Source organism: Cyanistes caeruleus, chromosome 39 (assembly GCF_971803275.1).
Source record: "Cyanistes caeruleus chromosome 39, bCyaCae1.hap1.1, whole genome shotgun sequence".
Classification (NCBI taxonomy): domain Eukaryota; kingdom Metazoa; phylum Chordata; class Aves; order Passeriformes; family Paridae; genus Cyanistes; species Cyanistes caeruleus.
In genome coordinates this window covers 703,965-721,834 of record NC_141740.1, presented here as the reverse complement: position 1 = coordinate 721,834, position 17,870 = coordinate 703,965, and the positions used below count along the sequence as shown (strand labels likewise).

Genomic DNA, 17,870 nt, shown 5'->3' with positions numbered 1-17,870 from the left:
TCCCGATCCCTGAGAAACTTCCCTCAAAATTGCCGGGAGCGTTCTCGGGATCCTTCCAAATCCTCCCCAAAGCATTCCCGGGACTTTCCTTCCCTCCTCATTTGCATGTCATTTGCATGTAATTTGCATGTCATTTGCATAGGCGATCTCCAAACTTCTCAGGACCTCTAAAGTCTTCTCTAAATTTGTTTTCGTGCCTGTAATTGACGCCTAATTTGCACAATCAGCCACGAATTTTGGCGGGAACCCCTCCCCCGTTTCCCACAGATAATTCCAGGCTCTCTAATTCCCCCCCCTTTTTTTTTTTCCCCCAAAATTCCCCTTTTTTACCTCCCTGATTACCATCTGATTTGCATGCCCCGCCCCCCCGCGCGGCTCCCTGACCCCGGGGTTTTCCCGGTTTTTCTTTCCGGGCTCGCAGCGGGAGAAGTGGTCAGCCTGGGCCAGCTGGCGGCCCTGGCCCAGCAGCGCCCCCCATTGGCCCCCGCCGCGGGGGGCGGGGCCAAGGCTCCGCCCCTCCCCCCGCCGGCCCCGCCCCCCGCCGCGGCCCCGCCCCCTCTGACGCTGCAGCTGCAGGGCAGCAAAGTGACGCTGGGCCCCTCCCCCCCCCTGCGGCAGCTGGCGCTGGCCCCGCCCCCGCCCCGCGGCCTCGCCCGTGAGTGCGGGGAAAATCGGGGGGAAAAACGGGGAAAACGGGAAAAACGGGGGAAAATGGGAAAAACGGGGGAAAAAACGGGGAAAATGGGGGAAAAGGGGAAAAGGGGGGAAAAATGGGGAAAAGGGGAAAAACGGGGGAAAAAGGGGAAAAAGCGGGAAAAAACGGGGAGAAAACGGGAAAGAACGGGAAAAACCAGGAAAAAATGGGAAAAAAACAGGAAAAGCTGGGAAAAGAAGCGGGAACGGCGGGAAAATCCCTGGGGAATTCCCGGGGGGGTTGTTTGGGGGTTTCGAGGGCTTTTCCCGTGGTTTTGGAGAGTTCATTGGGGAGCTGGGGGGGTGTGGGGAAAACTGAGAGTTTTGGGGTGGTTTTTAGGGATTTTGCGAGGGGTCACCTGGGTTTTTTAAGGGGGTTTTGGGGGGTTTTGGGGTTTATTTTTGAGGGAAGATCTCAGGGTTTTTTCCCGTGTCCGTAGGGAACGTGGTGCACCTGCTGGCGGCGGGCGGCGCGCAGCACCTGCTGGCCCCCCCCGCCCAGGTGACGCTTCTGGCACCCGTGGGACCCCCCCCGGCCGCGGGGGGAGGGGCGGGGACCCCCACCCAGCCCCCCCCCACCCTGGGGCTGCCCCTGGCAGCTGCACAAGGTAAGGGGGGGGAGGGGTGGGACACCCGAAATCCCCCTGGGACCCCCCTGGGAAGCCCCAAATCCCCCTGGGACCTCCCTGGGACCCCCTGGAACCTCCCTGGGACCCCCCAGACCCACCTGGGACCCCCCTGGGACCCCCCTCGGAAGCCCCAAATCCCCCTGGGACCCCACTGGGACCTCCCTGGGACCTCCCTGGGACCCCCTGGGACCCCCCAGAGCCACCTGGGGACACCCAAACATCCCAAAAATTCTGGGGGTCTGCCTCAAATATCCCAGGAATCTCGGGATCCCCCCCCAAAACATCCCAGGAGTCGCAGGGATATCCCCAGAAACTCTGGGGACCCCCCCGGAAATAACCCAAAATCTCTGGGAGCCCTCCTGGCCCCCCGGGCTACTCCGGGGGTGGCCGGGCACGCTCTGGGCTCCGGCTCTGATCCCGTTTTTCCCTCTCTCATCCCATTTTCCCCATTCCCATCCCATTTTCCCCTCTCCAATCCCATTTTCCCCATTCCCATCCCATTTTCCCCATTCCCACCCCATTCCCCTCCGTTCCCATCCCGTTTTCCCCTCTCCAATCCCATTTTCCCCATTCCCCTCCGTTCCCATCCCGTTTCTCCGCTCTCCAATCCCGTTTCTCTCCCCTCTCCCGGCAGTGCCGGCGCCGCTGGTGAACAGTGCGGGGGTGGTGAAGATCGTGGTGCGCCAGGGGCCCCCCCCCGCCCCTCCCCCACCCCCCGGCCCCTCCCCCGCCCCCCAGGGCCGCCCCCCCCCCCTGCTGCGGGTGCTGCCGGCCGCCCCTCCCCCCACCCCGGGACCCCCCCAGAGCGGAGCCGCGGCGCCGGAGACAGGTGAGACAAAATCCCCGGAAACCGCCCCAGAACGGGCCCGAAACGGCCCCAGAACAGATCCCAAACCAGTCCTGGAATGTCCCAAAAACGGGCCCAAAACGTCCCAAAAACGGATCCCAAACCAGCCCTGGAACGGCCCCAAAACGTCCCCAAAACAAATCCCAAAAATGTTCCCGGAGCGTTCCTGGAACAGGCCAAAAAAAATTCCCCAAAAAATCCCAAAAATGGGCAAAAACCCCCCCAAAAACCAGGCCTGGAACGTTCCGGAGCTGTGCCCAAAATATTCCCAAAATATTCCCAAAAAACGTTCCCAGAATCGCAAAATCCTCCCCAAATCCCCTCCCCCACCCCACAGAATTCCCAGATTTCCCCCAAATCCCCTCCCCCCACTGACCCCCCCTCTCTCTTTTCTCTCCGCAGCCCCCCCGCCTCCCCCCGCCCCTCCCCCCCCTCCCTCCCAGCCCGCCCCTCCCCCCCCCCGGGCGGAGCCGGAAGTGCCGGGGGCGGGGCCCAGCCCCCCTCCCCCACCCGCCCCTCCCCCACCCCCCCCGCGGCCCCTCCCCCCCCGCCGGCAGCCCCCGCCCCCTCCGCGCTCCCCCTTCTACCTGGTAAGGACTGGGGGGGGGAGGGGAGATTTGGGGGGGTCTGGGGAGATTTGGGGGAATTTGGGGGCAGGGGAGGGGCTTTGGGGGAGGGGCAGGGCGGGGTTTGGGGGCGAGTTTTGGTGAGTTCCAGGGTGGGGGAGGGGCAGGGCGGGGTTTGGGGTGAATTTTGGTGGGGTCGGGGTTTGGGGCGGGGTTTGGGGCGAGTTTCGGTGGGTTCCAGGGTGGGGGAGGGGCAGGGCGGGGTTTGGGGCGGGGTTTGGGGCAGGGTTTGGGGCGTGGCTTGGTGTGAATTTCGGTGGGTTCCAGGGTGGGGGCGGGGTTTGGGGCGGGGTTTGGGGCGGGGTTTGGGGTGAATTTTGGTGTGAATTTTGGTGGGTTCCGGGGCGGGGGGCGGGGTTTGGGGTGAATTTCGGTGGGTTCCGGGGCGGGGCGGGGTTTGGGGCGGGGTTTGGGGCGGGGTTTGGGGTGAATTTTGGTGTGAATTTCGGTGGGTTCCGGGGCAGGGCAGGGTTTGGGGCGGGGTTTGGGGTGAATTTTGGCGGGTTCCGGGGCGGGGGGCGGGGTTTGGGGTGAATTTTGGTGAATTTCGGTGGGTTCCGGGGCGGGGCGGGGTTTGGGGCGGGGTTTGGGGTGAATTTTGGTGAATTTTGGTGGGTTCCGGGGCGGGGGGCGTGGTTTGGGGCGGGGTTTGGGGTGAATTTCGGTGAATTTCGGTGGGTTCCGGGGCAGGGCGGGGTTTGGGGTGAATTTCGGTGAATTTCGGCGGGTTCCGGGGCGGGGCGCGTTGCCCCACGCTGCCCCCGTGCCCGCAGGAGTCGCTGGAGTCGCGGCGCGCGCGGGGCCGTGCGGAGCGGCTGGAGCGGCTGCTGCGGCTGAACGAGCTGCGCTGCGGCCTCAGCCCCGTCTACGGCCGCGAGGTTCTGGGCTTCCTGACGCTGCCGCCGCCCGCGCTGGGGGGGGCCCTGCAGGGCGCCGTGCTCGCGCCCCCGCAGCGCCTGCAGCAGATGCAGCCGCTCCTGGACAGGTGAGGGGACCCCGCGGGCTCCGCTCGGGGTTGGGGGGATTTTTTTGGGGGGGTTTTCTCTGTTTTTAGGGGTTTTTTGGGGGTTTGGGTCTCCTCAGGTGCTCTTGGGGGCGTCCCCAGGTGTGTCCCAGGTATAACCCAGGTGTACCCCAGGTGTTCCAGGTGTATCCCAGGTGTTCTAGGTGTGTCCCAAGTATAACCCAGGTGTGTCCCAGGTGGATCCCCAGGGATCCCAGGCGTGCCCAGGTGTGACCCCTCCCGTGGCTGGCAGGTTCCTGGTGGCCATGCCGGTGTCTATAGGTGTTCTAGGTGTCCCAGGTGTGTCCCAGGTATCCTAGGTGTGTCCCAGGTGTGTTCTAGGTGTCCCAGGTGTATCCCAGGTGTATCTCAGGTGTGCCCAGGTGTAACCCAAGCGTGCCCAGGTGTGCCCAGGTGTAACCCAGGCGTGCCCAGGTGTGACCCCTCCCGTGGCCGGCAGGTTCCTGGTGGCGGTGCCGGCGGTGGCGTCGCGGGGCGTGTCCCTGCACAGCGGCCGCCCCCCGCCCTGGGCGCAGCGGCAGCGGCAGCGCCTGGAGCAGCGGCTGCAGGAGGAGCTGCGGGGGCGGCTCCCGGGGGGGCTCCTGCACCTGCAGGGACCCCGCAGCCACTTCCCCGACCCCCGCCTGGTGCAGTACGACTGCGGTACGGGGACACGGGGGGCTGGGGGGGGCTGGGGACACCGGGGGGGATTTGGGGACACCGGGGACACCGGGGGGGTCTGGGGACATTGGGGGGGCTGGGGACATTGGGGGGGGTTGGGGATGTTTGGGGGTGTTGGGGACCCCAGGGACATTTGGGACATTTGGGGTGTGGGGGTGCCTCACCTGTCTCAGGTGTGTCTCACCTGTCTGTTATCAGTTCTGCTTATCTGTCCCACCTGCCCTTTCTTATCTCACCTGTCTCAGGTGTGTCTCACCTGTCTGTTATCAGTTCTGCTTATCTGTCCCACCTGCCCTTTCTTATCCCACCTGTCCTGCCTGTCTCACCTGTCCCTGTCCCACCTGTCTCACCTGTCCCTGTCCCACCTGTCTCACCTGTGGGTGTCCCACCTGTCTCACCTGTCCCTGTCCCACCTGTCTCACCTGTGGGTGTCCCACCTGTCCCACCTGTCCCTGTCTCACCTGTCCCTGTCCCACCTGTCTCACCTGTCCCTGTCCCACCTGTCTCACCTGTCCGTGTCCCACCTGTCTCACCTGTCCCTATCCCACCTGTCTGACCTGTGGGTGTCCCACCTGTCTCACCTGTCCCTGTCCCACCTGTCTCACCTGTCCCTATCCCACTTGTCTGACCTGTGGGTGTCCCACCTGCGCAGGTAAGCTGCAGGCCCTGGACGTGCTGCTGCGGCGGCTGCGGGCCGGGGGGCACCGGGTGCTGATCTTCACGCAGATGACGCGGATGCTCGACGTGCTGGAGCGCTTCCTCACCTTCCACGGCCACATCTACCTGCGCCTGGACGGCTCCACCCGCGTCGAGCAGAGACAGGTGAGTCCTGGCACACCTGGCCACAGCTGGGCAGTGCTGCAGACACCTGGGGCACACCTGGGGACGGTTACACCTGGGGCACAGCTGGGGACGGTTACAGACACCTGAGGCACACCTGGGGACAGTTACAGACACCTGGGCCACACCTGGGGACAGTTACAGACACCTGGGCCACACCTGGGGACAGTTACATTCACCTGGGACACACCTGGGCAGTGTTACAGACACCTGGGACACACCTGGGCAGTGTTAGAGACACCTGTGACACACCTGGGCAGTGTTAGAGACACCTGGGACACACCTGGGGTTGGGACTCACTCCCAGGTGCCCTGAGGTCACTCTCAGGTGCTCTGAGGTCACTCCCAGATACCCCAGGTGTGCCCAGGTGTGCCCAGGTGTCTCAGGTGAGCTCCCAGGTGCCCTGAGGTCACTCTCAGGTGCTCTGAGGTCACTCTCAGATACCCCAGGTGTGCCCAGGAGTGCCCAGGTGTCTCAGGTGAGCTCCCAGGTGCCCTGAGGTCACTCCCAGGTGCTCTGAGGTCACTCCCAGATACCCCAGGTGTGCCCAGGTGTGCACCTCAGCTGTCCCGTTTCCTCCTCCCACCCTTCACCTGGAGGCCTTTCCCCGCCTGCCCCGCCAGGTGTGCCCCGCCCTCACCTGTGCGTGTTGCAGGCGCTGATGGAGCGCTTCAACGCCGACAAGCGAATCTTCTGCTTCATCCTGTCCACGCGCTCGGGCGGCGTCGGCGTCAACCTGGCGGGGGCCGACACCGTGGTGTTCTACGACTCGGACTGGAACCCCACCATGGACGCGCAGGCGCAGGACAGGTGTCACCGCATCGGCCAGACCCGCGACGTGCACATCTACAGGTGAGCGCACCTGGGCGGCCGCGGCTCACCCGGGGGGCTCTCCCAGGGGTTCGTGGGAGTTACGGCCTCACCTGTGCGGGTGTTTGGGAGTTACGAGCTCACCTGGGCAGCCGAGGGCTCACCTGAGCTGCCGAGGGCACACCTGGGCTGCCGAGGGCTCACCTGGGCTGCCGAGGGCTCACCTGGGCTGCCGAGGGCTCACCTGGGCAGCCGAGGGCTCACCTGGGCAGCCGAGGGCACACCTGTGCGGGTGTTTGGGAGTTACGAGCTCACCTGGGCTGCTGAGGGCTCACCTGGGCTGCCGAGGGCACACCTGGGCAGCCGAGGGCACACCTGGGCAGCCGAGGGCACACCTGGGCAGCCGAGGGCTCACCTGGGCAGCCGAGGGCTCACCTGGGCAGCCGAGGGCTCACCTGGGCTGCCGAGGGCTCACCTGTGCAGGTGTTTGGGAGTTATGAGCTCACCTGGGCAGCCGAGGGCTCACCTGTGCGGGTGTTCGGGCGCCTGTCTCGTGTCTCTTGCCTCATCTGTGTTACTTGTGCTCTCACCTGTGTTACCTGTGCTCTCACCTGTGCTCTCACCTGCAGGCTGATCAGCGAGCGCACGGTGGAGGAGAACATCCTCAAGAAAGCCAACCAGAAACGGCTGCTGGGGGACATGGCCATCGAGGGCGGCAACTTCACCACGGCCTACTTCAAACAGGTGAGCCGGGCAGGTGAGCCGGACAGGTGAGGGGGACAGGTGAACCCGGACAGGTGAGCCGGACAGGTGAGGGGGGCAGGTGAGGGGGACAGGTGAGCTGGACAGGTGAGGGGGACAGGTGAACCCGGACAGGTGAGCCGGACAGGTGAGGGGGACAGGTGAGCCGGACAGGTGAGCCGGACAGGTGAGCCCGGACAGGTGAGCCGGACAGGTGAGGGGGACAGGTGAACCCGGACAGGTGAGCCGGGCAGGTGAGGGGGACAGGTGAACCCGGACAGGTGAGCCGGACAGGTGAGGGGGACAGGTGAGGGGGACAGGTGAGCCGGGCAGGTGAGCCCGGACAGGTGAGCCGGGCAGGTGAGCCGGGACAGGTGAGGGGGGCGGGGCCAATGGGGACGGCCGGCCTTGGGGCTTGGCAGGTGTGGGGGAGGGTCCTGGAGGGAGAGGTTGGAGAGTCGGGGGGGGACAGGTGAGGTTCAGGTGTGTCCAGGTGAGGTTCAGGTGTGTTTGGAGGGGATCCAGGTGTGTTTGGACGGATCCAGGTGTGTTTGGAGGGGATCCAGGTGTGTTTGGACGGATCCAGGTGTGTTTGGAGGGGATCCAGGTGTGTTTGGATGGATCCAGGTGAGTTCCAGGTGCAGCAGAATCCCTTGGAGACAGGTGGGGGGGTGTGGGGAGGAGGTTGGGACAGGCAGGTGAGTTCCAGGTGCGCCCAGGTGCGCCCAGGTGAGTTCCAGGTGCGCCCAGGTGAGCCCAGGTGTGACCAGGTGAGCCCAGGTGCGCCCAGGTGAGCCCAGGTGCGTTCCCTGCAGCAAACCATCCGCGAGCTGTTCGACATGGCGCCCGAGGAGCGCGAGCGTGATGGCGACGGGGACGGCGACAGGGACGGCCCCGCCGAGGACGACGAGGACCCCGCGGCCAGCAGGAGGACGCACATCCTGGAGCAGGTGAGGCACACCTGGGGACACCTGGGGACAGCTGGGGACACCTGGAACCCAGTCTGGAACCCAGCCTAGAACATTCTAGAACACACCTAGAACCTAATCTAGAACCCAGTCTAGAACCAATCTAGAACCCAGTCTAGAACCCATCTAGAACGTTCTAGAACTTGCTCTGGAACCGGTCTAGAGCCCGATCTAGGACGTGCCTGGGACACCTGGGGACACCTGGGACACCTGGGACACCTGGGCACACCTGGGCGGGGCAGCTGGGGGGGTCAGGCCTCAATGTCCCCGAGCAGCTTTGGATGTTCTCGGTGTCCGTGGAGCCCCTCAGCGCTCCCCACGTCCCAAACAAATCCAGTGTCCCCGGTGTCCCCAAGTGTCCCCAGTGTCCTCTCTGTCCCCGGTGTCCCCAGTGTCCCAAATACCCCCAACATCCCCGCTGTCCCCAATGTCCCCAGTGTCCCAAACTCCTCCAGTGTCCCCGCTGTCCCCGCTGTCCCTGGTGTCCCACACTCCTCCACTGTCCTGGTGTCCCCAACATCCCTGGTGTCCCTGGTGTCCCACCCCCGCTGTCCCCGTGTCCCCGCTGTCCCAGTGTCCCCGTGTCCCCATGTCCCACCCCCGTGTCCCCATGTCCCACCCCCGTGTCCCCATGTCCCACCCCCGTGTCCCCACTGTCCCCGTGTCCCCGTGTCCCACCCCCGTGTCCCCGCTGCGGCAGGCGCTGTGCGGGGCCGAGGACCCCGAGGACATCCGCGCGGCGTCGCAGGCGCAGGCGGAGCACGTGGCGGCGCTGGCCGAGTTCAGCGAATCGCTGAGCCCCGAGGAGGGCGGCGCCGCCCCCGAGGGCCCCGAGGAGGAGCTGAGCAAGGCCGAGCAGGAGATCGCGGCCCTGGTGGAGCAGGTGAGCCCTCACCTGGGCACAGGTGAGCCCCCAGCTGGGCACGGGTGAGCTCACACCTGGGCACAGGTGAGCACACACCTGGGCACAGGTGAGCCCACACCTGGCCATGGGTGAGCCCACACCTGGGCATGGGTGAGCTCACACCTGGCCATGGGTGAGCCCACAGCTGGGCACAGGTGAGCCCACACCTGGGCATGGGTGAGCTCACACCTGGGCACGGGTGAGCTCACACCTGGGCACAGGTGAGCCCACACCTGGCCATGGGTGAGCTCACACCTGGGCACAGGTGAGCCCACACCTGGCCATGGGTGAGCTCACACCTGGGCACAGGTGAGCCCACACCTGGGCATGGGTGAGCCCACACCTGGGCACAGGTGAGCCCACACCTGGGCACAGGTGAGCCCACACCTGGGTATGGGTGAGCTCACACCTGGGCGCGGGTGAGCCCACACCTGGGCATGGGTGAGCTCACACCTGGGCACAGGTGAGCCCTCACCTGGGCACAGGTGAGCCCACACCTGGGCATGGGTGAGCCCACAGCTGGGCATGGGTGAGCCCACACCTGGGCACAGGTGAGCCCACAGCTGGGCATGGGTGAGCCCTCACCTGGCCATGGGTGAGCCCTCACCTGGGCACGGGTGAGCTCACACCTGGGCACAGGTGAGCCCACACCTGGCTGCAGGTGAGCCCACACCTGGCTGTAGGTGCGGCCCACACCTGGCTGCAGGTGCGGCCCACGAGTTCCGGGGACCCTGGGTCCCAAGGGGGCGGTCCTGAGGGGTCCTGGGGGGATTTTGGGGGGGTCCATCTGCACCGGGGGGGTTTTGGGGGGGTCCTGAGGGGGTTTGGGGGGGTCCATCTGAACCGGGGGGGTTTTGGGGGGGTCCCCCGGTGCTGACCCCCCCCAATTGCAGCTGACCCCCATCGAGCGCTACGCCATGAACTTCCTGGAGGCGTCGCTGGAGGACGTCAGCCGGGAGGAGCTGAAGCAGGCCGAGGTTCGGGGGGGCCTGGGGGGTCTTTGGGGGGTCTGGGGGGGCTTTGGGGGTCCATGATGGGATTTGGGGGGGTTTGGGGGGTCTTTGGGGGTCCATGATGGGGTTTGGGGGGTCTGGGGGGGCTCTCCGAGGGGGCCCCGAGGAGTTCTGGGGAGTCCCGGGAGGGTTTCGGGGGACCCCAGGGAATTTGGGGCGGGGGCGTTTGAGGATGGGTTTGGGGGGGGTCGGAAGAATCCATTTCAGTTCGGGGGGGGATCAGATGGAATTGGCAGCTCCCAATGAGGCGGGGGGAGGGTCCCAGGGAAATTGGGACGATCCCAAAATGGGTTTGGGGGGGGTTTGGGACGGGAAGGATCCATTGTGGGGGGATGGGGGGGGTTGGGGTCACTTTGGGGTGTTCTGGGGGGGTCCCTGGGGGGCTCGGGGGTCTGACCCCGCCCCCCCCCGGGCAGGAGCAGGTGGAGGCGGCCCGCAAGGACATCGACCAGGCCAAGGGGGGCGGGGGGCGCTTCCGGCTGCCCCCCCAGGCCGGGGACGAGGAGGAGGAGGAGGAGGAAGAGCCCGGGGGGGGCGTGGCCGAGGGGGGAGGGGTGGGGGGAGGGGCAGGGGATGAGGAGGAGCCTCACGCCGAGAGAGGGGGAGGGGCGGAGAGAGGCGGGGGAGGGGAGAGAGGAGGGGGTGGGGGAGGGGAGAGGGGCGGGTCCCGGAAGCCTCGGAGGGCTCGGGGCCCGCCCCGCCCCCCCCACCCCGAGCGGCCGGGGACGCGCGCCAGCCAGCGGCTGCGGGCGGTGACGTCATCGGCGACGTCACCGGCGGCGCCGCAAACCGCCCCGGCGACGTCGCGGCCCGGCGCGGTGACGTCATCGCCGCCCCGGGTGACGCCGTCGCCGCCTTTGGTGACGTCATCGACGGCCCCGCCCGCGTCGCCCCCGCCCTCCCCGCCCCCTCCGCCGACGTCGCCGCCGCCCCCCGCGGCCTCCCCGCCCCCGCCCCCCGCGGCCTCCCCGCCCCCGCCCCCCGTGACGTCATCGCCGCCCGCCGCCGCCTCGCCCCCGCCCCCCGTGACGTCATCGCCGCCCGCCGCCGCCTCGCCCCCGCCCCCCGTGACGTCATCGCCGCCCGCCGCCGCCTCCCCGCCCCTTCCGGCGACGTCGCCGCCGCCCGCCGTGACGTCATCGCCGCCCCGCCCGCCCCCCTCCCCCGCGGCCCCGCCCCCGGAGGAGCCCGCCCCTCCCCGCCCCTCCCCCGCCCCGCCGGCCCCGCCCCCCCGGCGCCGCCGCAGCGCCGACGTGGAGATCCGGCAGAGCCAAAGGTCCGGCCCGGCGGCCAAAGTGCTGCGGACGCTGCCCGGCCGATTGGTCACGGTCCTGGAGGCCCCGCCCCCCGGCGCCCCGGGAGGGGGAGGGGCCGCCCGCGCCCGCCGCCGCCCCCGCGACCCCGCCCGCCCCGCCCCTCCCCCCCCTTCCTCCTCCTCCTCCTCCTCCTCCTCCGCCCCTCCCCCCAAGCGCCGGCGCGGCCGCCCCCCCAAGCGCCGCCTCCTGGGCGGGGGAGGGGCGCGGGCCCGCCGGCGCCGCCCCGGGGGCCCCGCCCAGCGCCCCGCCCCCACGTCAGAGGGCGTCGGGCGGGGCCGGGGCCGCCCCCTGCGGGGGCCGGGCGGGGGCGGGGCCGGGCAGTCCCCGCCCCGCAAGCGCCGCCGGGGCCGCCCCCCCAAGATGGCGTCGCCCGAGCGCGGCGGTGGGGGAGGGGAAGGCTCCGCCCCGCCCAGCCCCCGCCCGGCCTCGCCCGCCCCGCCCCGATCCACCCGGGCGCGCCCCGGGGCCCCGCTGGCCCCGCCCCTGCAGCGCGAGCCGCGGCGCAGGCCACGCCCCCCCGAGGATGGCGGCGACGAGGGCGGAGCCGCGGGGGGCGTGGCCAGGAGGAGAGAGCCCCTCCCCCAGCCCCCGGCCAAGCGGCGGCGCAGGGGAGGGGGCGGCGCCCGGCCGGCGGGTGCCAGGAGGCGGCGCCGGGGGCGGGGCTCCCCCGCGGCCCCGCCCCGCCGGCTGCAGCCCCCCCGGCGCTGCGCGGCACCCCCGGCGCAGGGCGGGGGAGGGGTGGCGTCCCAGGAACCGCCCGCGGGGGCGGGGTCGGCTCTGAGGGGGAGGAAGGCCAAGACGTGACGGGCGCGGCAAGATGGCGGCGGGGCAGGGCGGGGCGGGTGGAAAATGGCCGATGGCGGGAGCAGCGCAAAATGGCCGACGATGGCGAGGGTGCGGTCACGTGATCTGTGGACGATCCCAAGATGGCCGACAGGAGCAGCCGTAACGCCTCAAAATGGCCGAAAGTGACCCCATTATGGCCGATGCCGTGACCTTTGGCTGACCCCAAGATGGCCGACAGCGATCTCAGAGTGACTCCAGAACGAGCAGTGATGAGCTTTGGGTGGAACCAAGATGGCTGCCACCGTGACCCCAACATGGCCGACAGTGACCTCTGCTTGACCCCAAGATGGCTGACAATGCTCGGGGCGTGGCCAAAGTGGCTGCTGGGCCGGTTCCAAGATGGCCGCCTCAGCGAATCCAAGATGGCGGCATCACGCGTCGGTGACGTCACTTCCGGTGACCGCGTCAGGATTGGTGACGTCACCTGTGGCGTCCATCTTGGAAATGGGAGCTGGTGTTGGACTCTCGGATGTCGGTGGCCATCTTGAATGTGGTAACGTCAGAGCCGGTGACATCACGAACAGCCATCTTGGATTCAGTGACATCACAGGTGGTGGCCATCTTGAAGCTGATGACATCATTGTTAGCGGCCATCTTGCTCCAGCGCCTGTCAGAACCAGCAGCCATCTTGAAATCAGTGACATCTTCAGTGGCCATTTTGACCCCACCCATCCGCCATCTTGACCGCGACCTGAGGCCAGAGTCAGGCAGACATCTTGTGTCGTGGTGGCCATTTTGTCTTCGACCGACCAGCCGCCATCTGCCACGAGCAGACGATGGAACCAGCGGCCATCTTGAACCACACGCTGCCGTGACTCCCGGCAGCCATCTTGATTCCCGGCGGCCATCTTGATTCCCGGCGACCATCTTGACTCTGACCGACGTTTGACTTGGCAGCCATCTTGCTTCCTGCCAACGTCTGTGAATCCTGGCGGCCATCTTGATTCCTGGCAGCCATCTTGACTGCGAGCTGACACCGGAACCCAGCGGCCATCTTGCCTCCCGCCGTGACTCCTGGCAGCCATTTTAAACCCTGGCGGCCATCTTGTTTCAGGACCGGGCCCAGCAGAATTAAGGGGGGTGGTTCCGGGGGGTGGGGGAGGGGCGTTTTTTCCCCCCGTTTCCGTTCCCCTCCCCCTCTCGTTGTAAAATTGGTTCCTTTTGAACCCGATCTATGCAAAGGTGCTTTGTGCTGGGCCGGGGGGGCGGGGCCGGGCTTTGGGGGAGGGGAGGGTCCCTGGGGCGGGGGAGGGGACCCCGCTCCTCCCTCCCCCCCCCCCCCCCGAAGCTTTTCCTGCCATGAATAAAAAGGGTTAAAAATTCCAACTTTTGGGGACCCCCGGGAAAGGTTCTGGGGGGGATTTTGGGGCGACTTTGGAGGATTCCAGGTGGCCTTGAAGGGTTTTTGGAGAAAAAGGGGTTTTGAGGGGTCCCAGGGGGGTTTTGGGGGGGCTTTAAGGGTCTTGGGGGGAATTCCGGGGGGATTTCAGAGATTTTGGGGCCCTAGAGGGCTTTTGAGGCAAATTTGCGGCTCCCGAGTGGCAGCGGGGAGATTGGGAAGGGTTTTTTGACACTTTTGGGCGTTTTTAAAGAGAATTCCGGGGGCAAATAGGGAATTTTGGGTGGGGTTGAGGGTCTGGGGTTTCAAGGGGGATTTGGGGAGGTCTTGAATGGAGTTGGGAGATTTTTCAGGTACTAGGAGGGTTTAGGGGGGTTTAGGAGCAGATTGGAGGGTCCTGAAGGAATTTTGGAGAGGCTCTTGAGGGAATTTGGGGGAAATTGAGGGAATTTGGGGTATTTGAGGGATGTTTGGGAGAAGCTTGGGAGCCCTGGAGGGGTTTTGGGGGAATTTTGACGTGCTGGGGAATTTGGGGGGGGATTTCAGAAATTTTGGGGGATTTGGGGAGCCCTGGGTGCGAGATTTGGGGGTTTGGGGGGACCCAGCGAATTTTTTGTGTGGGATTTGGATTGGCGGGGATTTTTGGGGGTCCCCAGGGGGGTTTTGGGGTCTCTTTTGGGTATTTTGAGGGTTTTTAGGGGGTTCTGGCGGTGCCCAAAGGGTCCCGGGGGGGTCCCAGGGGTCCCCAAACCCCTTGTGGGCCCCACCGCCGCCATCGCCGCTTTAATGCTGCCCCTTTAAGAGCCGCGGGCGCCGCCTCTTCCCGCCCTTGCTCCGTTACCATGGTAACGAGGGGGGAGCTAAGAAGACTCAGCGAATCAGGAAGCGGAGGGCGGGGGTTAAGGCGTGACCAATGCGGCTCGGCCAATCAGAGTTCGCGGTGGGCGTGGCCCCGCGCGCGCGCGGTGCCGGCGCACCGCTAGGGGGCGCTGACGGCGGCTCCGGCTCCGGTGAGCTCTGAGGGGAGGGGCGGGAAGGGCCCTTTTAAAACCCCCCAAAATGCCCCAAAATCGCTGGAAATCGACCGAAACCCACCCCAAATCCTTTCAGAACCACCCCCAAAACCCCCCGGAGCGTTCCCGGGCCTCTCCGAGGCGCCGTTGCAGCCCCCTCCCCTCAGGGTCCCCTCGGGCCGCCATTTTGGCCCCTCAGGCGGCGGTGAGCTCTGGAAGGGCCCAAAATCGCCGAAGTTCTTCCCAAAATGCCCCACATTCTCTCCCGTGACCCCCTCAAAGCCCTTCAATTCCATCCGCTGACGCCCGGCTCCTTTTGTCATTCAAAAAGCCTAAAATTCCCCCAGAATTTGTCTCCGAGTGCGCTTAAATATTTAATGAGGCTTTCGCGGAGCTTCCGGGCACCCCAAAATCTCCCCAAAATCCTCCGAATTCTCCCCAGATCCTGGCCCGAGAGATTCTCTGAATTCCCGTCCTGGGATCCCCTTCAGCCCCCTCTGCGGCCCAAACGTCCCCGAATCTTCCTCTTTTCAACCCAAAATCACAAATTCTGTGCTTTAAATTTTGCCTCATCACCCAAATCCCCCCGCAAATTCCGTCCTGGAAGTGCCCAAGTGTTCCCTGAGACCCTCCCCAAAATCGCCCTTCACCCCAAAGCCCCCAAATCCCCCGCTTTTAGTCCCGGAATTTGGTTTAATATCCCCCAAATCCTCCCCCATCCACCCAAACCCTCAATCCTTTCTGAAACCATCCCCAAAACCTTCCCGAATTTTCAGTTTCCCTCCAAAATCCCCTAAAAAATTCCGAATTTTTCTCCCAGAGGCTCCCCCGGACCCTCATTTCCTCCCCGAAATTCCTCATTTGCCCTCAAAATTCTCTTTAAAGACCCCCAGAGCATCAAAAAAACCTCAGATCTTCCCAATTCCATTCAGGAGCCCCAAATTCCCCCCCAAAACCCCAAAGTTATTCCAAAGATCCCACAAATCCCCCAAATTCCATCATTTGCCCTGAAATTCCCCCCTGAAACCCCTTAAATTCCTGTAGGACCCCCCAAAACTTCCCCAAAACCTTCCCAATTTCCCCCAAATCTCCCCCAACCTCCCCAGCTCCATCCAGCCCCCCCAGATTTTCCCGGATTCTCCTGGATTTCCCCCGATCCCTCCGGATTCCTCACTGCCCAGGTGTGCCCAGGTGCCCATGGCGGGGGTTGGGGCCAAGCGGGGACCCCCCGAGGCCGGGGGGGGCCCCCCCGAGAAGAGACCCCCCCGCGAGGAGCAGCCGCCGACCACCCTGATCGAGCCCCTGCGCCTGGGGGGCATCTCCTCCACGGTGAGCGCACCTGGGGGCACTTGGGGGGGGTGAAACACACCTGGGATACACCTGGGGGGGGTTAAACACACCTGGGGTACACCTGGAATACACCTGGGAGCACCTGGGGGGGGATAAACACACCTGGGATACACCTGAGGTACACCTGGGATACACTTGGGCAGGGTTAAACACACCTGGGGGGGTTAAACACACCTGGGATACACCTGCAGGCGTCTGGGGGGAGATGAACATCAAGGAACTGCAGTTCCAGAAGAAGCTGCCTCACCTGTCCTGTTTCTCACCTGTCTCTCACCTGCCTCTCACCTGTCTCTCTCCTGTCTCTCACCTGTCTCTCACCTGTCTCTCCTCTGTCTCTCACCTGTCTCTCCCCTGTCTCTCACCTGTCTCATCTGTCTCTCACCTGTCTCTCACTTGTCTCACCTGTATCTCACCTGTCTCTCACCTGTCTCTCCCCTGTCTCACCTGTCTCTCACCTGTCTCCTCTGTCTCACCTGTGCAGGAGGAGATGGACGTCAAGGTGCTGCAGTTCCGGAACAAGAAGCTGGCCGAGCGGCTGGAGCAGCGCCAGGTGTGCGAGGACGAGCTCCGCGAGCGCATCGAGAAGCTGGAGAAGCGCCAGGCCACGGACGACGCCACCCTGCACCTGGTCAACCGCTTCTGGGCACAGGTGAGCCTCACCTGCGCGCAGGAAACGCACCTGGCCGCACCTGGGACAGGTGGGGCGCCAAAAAATGGGCACAGAGAGCTCCAAAAATGGGTTTATGGACACCAAAACCACACCTGGCCGCACCTGGGACAGGTGAAACACCTGAAAAATGGCAGGAAATTACATCAGGGATGCCAAGAAAGGGAGGATTTGGGGTTTTTTGGGGAGGTTTTGGGGGTTTTTTAGGGGTTTGGGGGTGATTTGGGGTTCTTTGGGGCTCGGGGCTGTTTTTTGGGGGGTTTTTGGGGTTTTTTAGGGGTTTGGGGTTTTTTGGGGTGTTTTTTGGGGTTTTTGGGGTCGTTTTTAACCCTTTCCCCCCCAGCTGGACTCGGAGGTGCAGACGCTGCTGCGCCGCTGCGACGGGGACGGGGGAGGGGCAGCCCCGCCCCCCGGGGACCCCCCCGAGCCCCCCCCGAACCCCCCCGAGGGGAGAGGTGAGAGCGGGGGAGGGGCAGCCCGGGGGTCCTGGGGGGAGATTTGGGGGGAATTTGGGGCATTTCAGGGGGAACTTGGGGATTTTGGGGTGGGGGGCAGGAGCTGGGCTGCTGATTTGCATAGATGAATACTAATTAGCGCTAATTACCGCAGAGCCCTGGGCGGGCGGGCCCGAGGAGGGCGTGGCCGCCGCCCCTCCCCCACCCCGGCTGAGCTTCGCCCCCGAGGCCGTGGCCAGGCTGGGGGGGGCCCTGGGGCGCGTCCAGAGGGGGCTGCACCAGCTCGGGGGGCACCTGAGCGCCCGGCGTGAGTCACCTGGGGCACCTGGGGACACCTGGGATCACCTGGGATAGACCTGGGGCACACCTGGGGCACCTGGGCACACCTGGGATAGACCTGGGGACACCTGGGCACACCTGGGGACACCTGGGGGACACCTGGGCACACCTGGGCACACCTGGACGCTCTTGGGGGGTTGTAAGGCCGATTTTGGGAGGAATTTTCTGGGATTTGGAGGATTTTTGGGGGGGGGGGTTTGGGGCAGAGTTCTGGGGATTTGGGAGCTCCTGGGGGTCTCTGGTTTTTTGGGGTCTGTTCCTCTTTTCCTGCGTTTTCGGGGAATTCTGGCTCTTTTTCCACGGGGTTTTTTTGGGGCGGTTTGTGGGGATTTGGGGTGTGTGGGCTCCCGGATTTGGGCGCGGGTTTGGGGTGATTTGCCGGGAATTGCAGCGGAGCTGGCGGAGCCGGGCCGGGAGCTGCTGCGGGAGCTGCTGAGGGAGCACCGGCGGCTGCAGGAGCTGAGCCAGCAGCTGCACCTCAAACACCAGCGCGAGGCCCTGGAGGTACCTGAGCCTCACCTGGCACACCTGGGCACACCTGGGGACACCTGGGCACACCTGGGGACACCTGGGCACACCTGGGACAGCTGGGGACACCTGGGATACACCTGGGGACACCTGGGGACACCTGGGCACACCTGGGACAGCTGGGGACACCTGGGATACACCTGGGGACACCTGGGGACACCTGGCACACCTGGGGACACCTGGGGGACAGCTGGGGACACCTGGGGAACACCTGGAACCCAGTCTGGAACCCAACCTAGAACCCGATCTAGAACCGGATCTA

General features: G+C 65.6%; 2 protein-coding genes across 3 annotated transcripts in view; both read left to right on the top strand.

The window, feature by feature from the left end:
* The window catches only part of SRCAP (Snf2 related CREBBP activator protein), a 25,089-nt gene extending 12,001 nt beyond the window's left edge, over window positions 1–13,088 (top strand). Inside the window, exons 21-33 of the mRNA XM_086872132.1 lie at window positions 422–655; window positions 1,134–1,301; window positions 1,957–2,084; window positions 2,613–2,759; window positions 3,569–3,780; window positions 4,259–4,461; window positions 5,132–5,301; window positions 5,975–6,171; window positions 6,759–6,873; window positions 7,686–7,820; window positions 8,539–8,721; window positions 9,636–9,719; window positions 10,172–13,088. Coding sequence (XP_086728258.1) covers window positions 422–655; window positions 1,134–1,301; window positions 1,957–2,084; window positions 2,613–2,759; window positions 3,569–3,780; window positions 4,259–4,461; window positions 5,132–5,301; window positions 5,975–6,171; window positions 6,759–6,873; window positions 7,686–7,820; window positions 8,539–8,721; window positions 9,636–9,719; window positions 10,172–11,875 — 3,680 coding nt within the window. The 3' untranslated portion in view covers window positions 11,876–13,088. The remainder of the gene's footprint in view (window positions 1–421; window positions 656–1,133; window positions 1,302–1,956; window positions 2,085–2,612; window positions 2,760–3,568; window positions 3,781–4,258; window positions 4,462–5,131; window positions 5,302–5,974; window positions 6,172–6,758; window positions 6,874–7,685; window positions 7,821–8,538; window positions 8,722–9,635; window positions 9,720–10,171) is intronic.
* LOC111945378 (E3 ubiquitin-protein ligase BRE1B-like) overlaps window positions 5,682–17,870 on the top strand; it is a 25,300-nt gene continuing 13,111 nt past the window's right edge. The window contains exons 1-6 of one of the 2 annotated variants that reach the window (XM_086872190.1): window positions 5,682–5,696; window positions 15,451–15,598; window positions 16,101–16,268; window positions 16,630–16,741; window positions 16,896–17,048; window positions 17,472–17,584. In XM_086872190.1, coding sequence (XP_086728316.1) covers window positions 15,467–15,598; window positions 16,101–16,268; window positions 16,630–16,741; window positions 16,896–17,048; window positions 17,472–17,584 — 678 coding nt within the window. In that variant the 5' untranslated portion in view covers window positions 5,682–5,696; window positions 15,451–15,466. Of the gene's footprint in view, window positions 5,697–15,449; window positions 15,599–16,100; window positions 16,269–16,629; window positions 16,742–16,895; window positions 17,049–17,471; window positions 17,585–17,870 lie in introns of those variants that run through there. The other variant, XM_086872189.1, reaches the window with a different exon arrangement.